Raw genomic sequence first — 9220 nt, 5'->3', positions numbered from 1 at the left:
CTGGTGGGGTTCAGGCGTGGGGTTTTTTAGAGGTGGTCCTCTGGGAGGCGGATGTGTGCTGCGTTCAGGACGCTCTGGTTCTGTCCTCACATGGGGATCGCGGCGTGCATCATGTAAACCGGTGATGTCACCTCGCTGGCGTTTACAGTGTAAGTGTGTGTGAATGAACACACACCACCGGGCCATATGAGGAGGTGAGGGCTACGAGGAGGAGGAGATGGCTGGGTGGGGCAGGAGGCTCTGAGGAGGTTTAGATGGACAGACATATAGATCAGTCTGACTGTCAAACATGTCCATCAGCAGGGACAGACATTAGATAATAAAACCACATTACACTAGAGATTGAGACGTCCTCTTAATGTCATCTTTCTTTAAAGGACTCTTTAAAGTCTGCAGCTTCTCATCTGGTTCAGGTTGCGATGCTGGTCTCTGATTGGTTGATCAGCTCAGAATACCAGAGAAGAGAAACAGGAAGTGATGGAAGTAAACAAAATGAAGGCTCCTCTCATTTTTCATCTTCATCTGAACAATTATTTCCACAACAACATGAAGATCTAGAGGACGGCTCAGTGGTGTGGTGGTTAGCACTGATGCCTCCCAGCCAGAAGGTTCTGGGTTCTAATCCATGGGTCGACTGGTTCCTTTCTGTGTGTAGTCTGCATGTTCTCCCTGTGTCTGCGTGGGTTCTCTCCAGGTTCTCCAGCTTCCTCCCACCGTCCAAAGACATGCTGGTTAGGTTCATTGGTGATTCTAGATTGGCCGTAGGTGTGAGTGTCTCTCTGTGTTAGCCCTGTGATAGACTGGAGAGCTGTCCAGGGTGTACCCCCCTCTAGACCAATGACAGCTGGGATAGACTGGAGACCTGTCCAGGGTGTACCCCACCTCTAGACCAATGACAGCTGGGATAGGCTCCAGCAGACCCCATGACCCTTCACAGGACAAGAGGCAGAAGATGAATGAATGATGTTCTAGAATGAATAAACGATGGTTTGTGGTCTCGGTCTGTCTCAGCGTCTCTTCATCCAGACTGTCTTCATGACGTTGAGACCAGGCCACCACCTGTTGCAGGCCTCCTGAAGATACTAGTCATGTCATGTATTTGTATAAAAACCTCTCTAACACAAATCATGAGAATCATGTTTACACATCATCGAGTCCCCCTCGGAGGACGGAGAGCGAGTCGGACGACGTTTGTCTGCAACACGATACGTTTACTTTATGTTTACTGTCGGCCGGCGTCATCGGCGTAAATCAGTCGGCGGCGGCACAGCTGAGAATGGAGACCGGGTCAAAGCAGGAAGGTTGAAACGTGTGTGAGAGTCAGCTGCTTCAGACGATAACCAGCACGCTGCAGATTATTATATTAAAATGAATGATAGAACAGAACGAGCTTCACTCTGGAATCAGTCATCAGGCCTCATCACACATTCAGTTATTAGTGTTATTATCTGAATCTATGAAGAAACAAGAAGTTAAAGTCATCAAATAGATGCAGTAGATAGATAGATAGCATTTAGCATTTTAAAAAATGTCTGTGAAGGTTCTCAGTCATCCAGGTCATGGTGTATCCAACAAAGGTTCAAAAAAGGCAACTGGACTTGTAGAGTTTTTTGAGAAGACGTTTCACCACTCATCCGAGTAGCTTCTTCACTTATTAGCATAACCAGCAAGTTTCAGTAGGAGTTCCTATTTAAACCTCAGACTTCCCACCAGTCCCCTAGAACTGAAGAAGCTACTCGGATGAGTGGTGAAACGTCTTCTCAAAAAACTCTACAAGTCCAGTTGCCTTTTTTGAACCTTTGTTGGATATTTTAAAAAAGTAATTTAGATTCTGTTAACACCATTACTGGAACGTTAGCACAAAACAAACTAATTTCCTTTTAAAAGCTTAAAACTGTTGAAACTGAAGCTGCACGACGCTAAACTCCCCTCAGCCTGGATCCTGTTCTCAAACATCACGTTGGTGCAAAACCTCAAGCTGAGTGAACACAGTTGAAGCCCGTCCTGGTGCAGACAGGAAGTTAAAACCTAAACCACCAGGTCACTCAGTCACCGGAGCTCATTCATGTGTAAAGGTTCCTCCGTTAGAATGAACCTGACCCGGTTTAACTGCCGGTGTGGTCCAGCTGCTCTGGGGTGGACCAGGACTCAGCTGGTCTCCGTCAGGTTGGAGTTTAGCTGCTGCTGCTGCATGCGTGGCTGAGGTGCAGAGACCTGCAGACGGCTCGGATCAACACGTTCACGCCGACGGCTGCTGACAGTCAACACGGCTGCACGTCATCACTCATCACTGCAGCGGGACACGCCAGAACCAGAACGATGGAAACAAGAACACAGGACCTGGAGAGTTAGTTGAAGACGTTTTGTTTGACCAGTGTCGCTAGTTTCAGACGTTACATGAGGACCTTTAGAGGTGAAGACCTGGATTAAACGTCTTCAAAGTCCAGTTGACCTTCTTCTTTAACATTTTGTTTTGTGGGTAAACCACTGAGAACCCTCCTTTGTTCTCCTGAGGTTCACCTGTGTGATGAAGCTCGGCTGCTCGTTGGCCAAAGCTGGAAAATCTCTGTTCATTGTAGGTAAAGACCTCAGCGTGCATCCCCCCCATGTCCAGCCTAGCTACATCTGTCAAAGCGTCTTTTCTTCACAGCACCTGTCCTGATGGTGCACCTCTGCTTCCTGAACAGTTTAATGCAGGTTTACCCAGGACGGTTATTACATAAGGGATGTAAACTGTTTGGGATAAAGTCTAAAGACATGCAACAACTGCCTTTATTTTGTATATTTATGTTATTTTTCTATTAAAACTGTGAATATGTCCCAGCATTAAGAACACTGTCTGACTCTCTACAACGTTTAAACGTCTTTTAATTAGACACATAAATAAAAACATCTTCATCCAGAGCATCGTTTTGTTTTTTTATAGCATCTAAGAGCCAATCAGCAACAACCTGATCAATTAGATAATAACACGACCAGGTTTGACCTTTGACCTTTACTACGACCAGCCACCAGGGGGCGACGCAGATATTTCAGCTTCTGTTCTGGGAAACGTTCTTTACTAAAGTGGGGAAAGTTATGTCGGCCATCTTTACAATTCATACTTCAGATAAAACGATAATTAGTTGACAGACGTGTAGCGACGCACCGCTAGCGTTAGCATTGTAGCTTAGGTACGACCCCGCCCCCCAACTGTGTGAGCATTCACTCAGAGTTAGCTTTTCTTTTTCTTTTACTTGAGTTAGACTTTAAATGCCTGAACTACTGTCCACATATCAATACTCTCTCTCTCTCCTTCATCCCTCTCTCTCTCCCTCTGTCTCTCTCTCTCTCTCAGAGGAATGCAATGAATGATGGGAGAAAGTCCGGCGGCGCCACGAGTCGCCCGATTGGCTGTTTCCCTCAGGGCCTGCCCTATAAGGAATCCAGCAGGGGAGAGACGGGGGGAGGGAGGGCGAAGGGAGGAGGCCTGGGCCATGTTTGGGATGGAGGGAGAGACGGAGGGATGGATGGAGGAGGTGGAGGGTTGATAAACTCGGGCCGAAGCCGTTCAGACTCTCACTTCTGTCCTGCCCCCACCCCCACGTCCCAGCAGGCCCTGCACTGCCACGGTAAGACCTCACCACCGCCTCCATCACCTCCTCTTTACCTCCTCCTTACCTCCTCCATCACCTCCTCTTTACCTCCTCCATCACCTCCTCTTCTTCTTCTTCTTCTCTTCTTCTTCTCTTTTTTGTGTAAATGTGGAAAAAGCTGCAAACTGTCTTCGTCTGTGTCGTCTTTCATCCTTTTTAAATCCATCTCATCTCCTCCTGCTTCACCTCCTCTTCACCTCCTTCTGTCTTTTATTCATACAACTCAAATGACTTGTCTTTCACCTCCTGCTGCTCCTCTGCTCTTAGTCTCGTGGGAAACAATCTTCTTTTCTCTTAAATCACATTTGTTTTAACTCCTGCAGCAGCACCTCCTGAAAAATTAGCAAACCCCTCTTAAAGGTGTTTTCTTTCTTCCTTTGCTCCTCTTCGCCTCCTCTCTTGACCCCACTTCACCTCCTACCTTCACTCTGCCTGCAGTTTTTCTCCTCTTCCATCTTCCACCTCCTCCTCTCTCTGCCGTCCAAGCTCATGACCTCCCACCTCCTCTTCCTGCTCCTGCATCCTCTGCTCGTTTGCCTTCATCCTCTGCGCCTCCTGTCTGCCTCTCCTCCTCTTTGCCTCCTTTCTGGTTTTTATTGCCTCGTGTCCTCCGTGCTGTTGCACCTGTTGCTGGAGTCAGATCAGACAGATCAGTTGCTGGTTCAGATTGCCAAGACGTTGCTGCTGGCTGACGCTGCTTCACTTCTTTATCTGGATGAACCTGAAGGGTGTTGAGATGCGTTCACTGACCTCCCGGGTGTGTCCTCAGACTCTGAACCGACACCTGAAGCTTTAGCTCAGAACGTCTGGATTTATTTAACAGCTCAGACTAAAACAGAACGAACTCACTGAGCTACAGCGAACTTTAAAATATTAAAAGTCTGAGGTCTATTATGAGACTATTTGATTGAACTTGGAAATAGTTCAGGAGCCAGTCGGCAGTGGTTGTGTTCTGTCTGCACAGCTGACTGATGAGAAATTCAACTGGATGAAACATGAAATAAAAATGATTTTATAATTTTCAAACACGGCTCTTTCTGCAAAAAACAACAAAACAACAGAAGATGAGATACTGAAATGGATTATTAGACTTTAAGGCAACTGTTAAAATAATCGTTTTACAAATGCACGATGGCTCTATTTACACGTCCAGTACAAAGTCTGATCAAATTCTATTGTCGTATTTGCAGACTTTTAATCTGACTAAATAATAATGCCTAAAAAAACAAAATAAAACCGTTTAATTCGTACGATTATAATAAACTTTGGTGAAACACTGCAGCAGCGCCGCCTGCTGTGCGGGTTCAGTTTGTCTCCAAGTGACAACAAGTTGCTTTTTAATCAAAACTAAAACTAATGAAACTTTAAATGTCCTGAACCTGAAATCTGATTCACTGATTGGCTGGAAGAGCAAGAACCAGGAAGTGTGGATCCAAATCTTCTTATTAAATTAACTGATGAATGTTTCTAAATGAAATGGTCCAAAATAAATTAACATTTACATCATAGAGCATTAAACTGAAATAAATGCACAATCAGTGTAATTAATAATATATGAATGAGTGGAAACATGAAAGTGACTGATAGGAACTCAACAACATGACAAACTTTAAAGTCTTTAAAGAGAGAAGGAGGCGAAACTGAGGGCAAAGTGAACCCACGTCCTCTAACGTGAGGCTCCGCTGGCAGAAACATCAGGAAAATGTTTGATTCCCAAAATTCATGACTAAATATGGACTAAAGTCATCTGTGGAAGGAGAGAGAGAGAGAGAGAGGGAGATGAGGAGAGACGAGGAAGGACAGATGGAGAGAGAGAGAGAGAGAGAGGGAGGGGGCATAAAAGGAGAGAGGGGGAGGGCGAGCGAGGTAGAGTGAGTACAGGGTGAGAGAGCATACCAAACACAGTCAGGACTCGGCTTCATGCCCTAATTAGGAAGTTTTCCCAGAGTGCCTTGTTCATTGAGTAAAGGGCAGTAGTAGTGGACGGTGTGTCACGTGAAAACCTCACAACTCCACTTTAGGAGACGGAGACGCCGTTTGGGTCTTTAAACGGTTTTATTTCAGATTCACAAAGAGACGTTTGTCTGATTTTTACTGTGTGTGGACGTGAAGCAGCGATGTCTCAATCTGGACTACTCATTATACCTAACACTGGTATTTTTATATTATTTCAGCATTTAATCTTCATCCTGGTCAAACATGGATTACGGTTTTCACTCCTTCCTACATCCCAGTTACACCTGATTAGACGTGTCTCTATTAAATACTAATCATTAGGACAGAGACAACTAATCTATCTGGGGGAAAATAATCTACAATAATTAAAAGTGATATATTTATCATATTTTACCTGTTGGACCAAGGTCAGCTCCAAACACTAATTCATTCATTAAATTACATTCATGCTCTTTTACTGGACTGTTATTTATATTTTTTAATTTCAGATTAAATCAAATGAAGAGTGATGATTTATGAGCGAATCATGTAGCCTCTAAAAGAAATTCGGTTTAATTTATTAATACAGCACCAGTAACAATCAATAGTCTCAAGTGTAATCTGTGTAAAAGTGATATGTGTCAGCTAAAAGACCAAACGTTCACTATCAGACTCAAATTCAAATTATTTCTCTGAATGTGTTTAAAGTGTGCATCATATTTAATGCAGTACCCAGCATCTCCAGCAGGTGGCCACAGCTCCGTGTCTCCGGGCTTCGTTCGCCTCCTGCAGAGCGTCTGTTTGTGTCTTTAAACTCACCGACCTCTGACCTCTCGCCTCTCGTCCTCCTCCGCAGTGTGAGTCGGTGTCGTAGTGTCGTTGCTCGTCCACAGCGCCCCCTGCAGTCATGTGTGATGATGAGGAGAGCACCGCTCTGGTCTGTGATAACGGATCCGGTCTCTGTAAGGCCGGGTTCGCCGGAGACGACGCCCCCCGAGCCGTCTTCCCCTCCATCGTGGGTCGGCCCAGGCACCAGGTGACGGGACATAACTGTTGTTTTTATGTCTAATAATATCCACTGTGCACAATATTATGAACGAATGCTTCTGTGCTGCACCCAGAACTGACTGATGTGTCTGTTTCAGGGAGTGATGGTGGGCATGGGGCAGAAGGACAGCTACGTAGGCGACGAGGCCCAGAGTAAGAGAGGTATCCTGACCCTGAAGTACCCCATCGAACACGGCATCATCACCAACTGGGACGACATGGAGAAGGTCTGGCTCCCCGTTCACAAACCGGTTAAAAACACCCGTTGATCAGTGTGCTGGAGTCTGATGATGTGTCTGCTCTGTGATTGGTCAGATCTGGCATCACTCATTCTACAACGAGCTGCGAGTTGCTCCAGAGGAACATCCCACCCTGCTGACCGAAGCCCCCCTCAACCCCAAAGCCAACAGGGAGAAGATGACACAGGTAGAGCAGCACGGCTGACACGCTGACTCAGGTTCATTCATGGTAAATACTTCCTGGTGTTCATATGTGTGGCCGTCTGTGTCCAGATCATGTTCGAGACCTTCAACGTTCCCGCCATGTACGTGGCCATCCAGGCTGTCCTGTCACTGTACGCCTCTGGTCGCACCACAGGTTGGACCACACCATTAACTTCCTCCTACTATTAATTATATAAGAAATATACGTGTTGTAACTCCCCTCACACCAATCTGTCTCCACTGACATCTGTCCCCGTCCCTCCGTCCTGCAGGTATTGTCCTGGACTCAGGTGATGGTGTCACCCACAACGTGCCCATCTACGAGGGCTACGCTCTGCCTCACGCCATCATGAGGTTGGACCTGGCGGGCCGCGACCTCACCGACTACCTCATGAAGATCCTGACCGAGCGAGGCTACAGCTTTGTGACCACCGGTGCGTCGGCTCACCTGGACACGCCCACCACGTTGAGGTAACCCACCTGTCCACAGTGCGTCTGAACCCGTCTGTCTCTGTGTTCGTCTCTCTGCAGCTGAGAGGGAGATTGTTCGTGACATTAAAGAGAAGCTGTGTTACGTGGCGCTGGACTTTGAGAACGAGATGGGGACGGCAGCCACCTCGTCCTCCCTGGAGAAGAGCTACGAGCTTCCTGACGGTCAGGTCATCACCATCGGCAACGAGAGGTTCCGCTGCCCCGAGACGCTCTTCCAGCCATCCTTCATCGGTCAGACTCTCCTCTACCTGTTTATGTCTTCACCTGTGTGACTGAGAACATGGAGCTAAACCATCTAATCATGTGCCTGGTCCTTGGTGCTTCTGCAGGTATGGAGTCGGCAGGAATCCACGAGACGACCTACAACAGCATCATGAAGTGTGACATCGACATCCGCAAAGACCTGTACGCCAACAACGTGCTGTCCGGAGGAACCACCATGTACCCAGGAATCGCTGACCGTATGCAGAAGGAGATCACCGCTCTGGCCCCCAGCACCATGAAGATCAAGGTAAAGACAAAGATCGCATAGACTCGGTCTAGCTACGGGGTAAAACATCGGTGCAACAACACGACCAGCTCAGTCTTAACCTCAGCAGACGATTGTCAACTGTCAGTTTGTTTGTGTCAGCCAGACTGTAAAGCAACAAAATGCTAGCTAACTTGTTAAAACGGACGCCAACCATCTTAGCTAGCTTTTATATTCAGTGAAGAGAGTTTAAACTTTACCTCTCCCCTCTTCCCTCAGATCATCGCCCCCCCTGAGAGGAAGTACTCCGTCTGGATCGGCGGCTCCATCCTGGCCTCCCTCTCCACCTTCCAGCAGATGTGGATCAGCAAGCAGGAGTACGACGAGGCCGGTCCGTCCATCGTCCACCGCAAGTGCTTCTAAAGGATCCGTCTTCATTTTCGTTCTTCAGCCCTCCACCAGCACCGTCTTTATTTTAACCTGCACCGAGCACCGGCTAACAGATCCCAGATCAGCTCCCCAAAAACATCCACACAGGAAGTCGGCAATTTCTTTGGTATTTGGGAAGATGCTAAAAATCCCTTCCTAGTTAAATAGTGAAAATAAAAAAGGGAAGCGATGTCGTGTTTTGTACCTTCGGGTGTTTTTGGAGATCTGAATCTTTAAGAATTCAAAGCGTCCATCAGGACGTCTTCAGCCCAAACATCCTCCCTCTCTGTTCACCTTAAAACTGTGAATGTGCCGCTTGTCCTCCATCTTTAAACACCCCCTCACCCTTGCTCCACCTGTAGCCCCGCCCCCTCTGTCCTCCATGTTGGTACTGTGTCTTGTCAAGAAGTGTGTTTTTATTTTTTGATGAATAAAGCTTGAATGTCGCCCGCTGGTGTTGTCTTCCATCACTGGGGAGTAAAGCACATTCACGCGATGTTGAGACGATGTCACGCGGCGTCACGATGATGTCACACATTGTTACGATGATGTCACTGCTGTTGAACTCTGGGTAGGTGAACGGGGGGGCGTGGCCTCTGCATTAGAAGCATGATAAGAAGTGAAAAGGTGGCTTGTGATGTGATGTGACGTGAACAACTTGTAGGTGACAATCGATTGCCCCAGGAAGAAAATAAAGAGCTCATACAAGAAAACGGTTGTTTGGTCGTTTGTTTACGTCTCGATTTAACTGCTGATCAAATCTTTTGTCG

General features: G+C 46.9%; 1 protein-coding gene across 1 annotated transcript; it reads left to right on the top strand.

The window, feature by feature from the left end:
• Positions 1-3573: 3573 nt before the first annotated feature.
• acta2 (actin alpha 2, smooth muscle) lies at positions 3574-9155 on the top strand. Its single transcript, XM_084568010.1, has 9 exons — positions 3574-3611; positions 6427-6606; positions 6716-6844; positions 6933-7043; positions 7130-7214; positions 7333-7494; positions 7592-7783; positions 7882-8063; positions 8301-9155. The coding sequence occupies exons 2-9, from the start codon at positions 6478-6480 to the stop codon at positions 8442-8444; spliced, it is 1134 nt and encodes a 377-aa protein (XP_084424136.1). The 5' UTR covers positions 3574-3611; positions 6427-6477; the 3' UTR covers positions 8445-9155.
• The last annotated feature ends 65 nt before the right edge of the window (positions 9156-9220 follow it).

Source organism: Chelon labrosus, assembly GCF_963514085.1.
Source record: "Chelon labrosus genome assembly, chromosome: 19".
NCBI classification, from domain to species: Eukaryota; Metazoa; Chordata; class Actinopteri; order Mugiliformes; family Mugilidae; genus Chelon; species Chelon labrosus.
This window is presented reverse-complemented; position numbering and strand designations above follow the sequence as displayed.

Excerpts from the sequence above, each read along its gene's own strand:
- acta2 (XM_084568010.1), top strand. The coding sequence starts at position 6,478 with ATGTGTGATGATGAGGAGAGCACCGCTCTGGTCTGTGATAACGGATCC. Across the intron at positions 6,845-6,932 it reads ACTGGGACGACATGGAGAAG|ATCTGGCATCACTCATTCTA; the intron begins GTCTGGCTCCCC and ends GTGATTGGTCAG. Across the intron at positions 8,064-8,300 it reads CCAGCACCATGAAGATCAAG|ATCATCGCCCCCCCTGAGAG; the intron begins GTAAAGACAAAG and ends CTCTTCCCTCAG.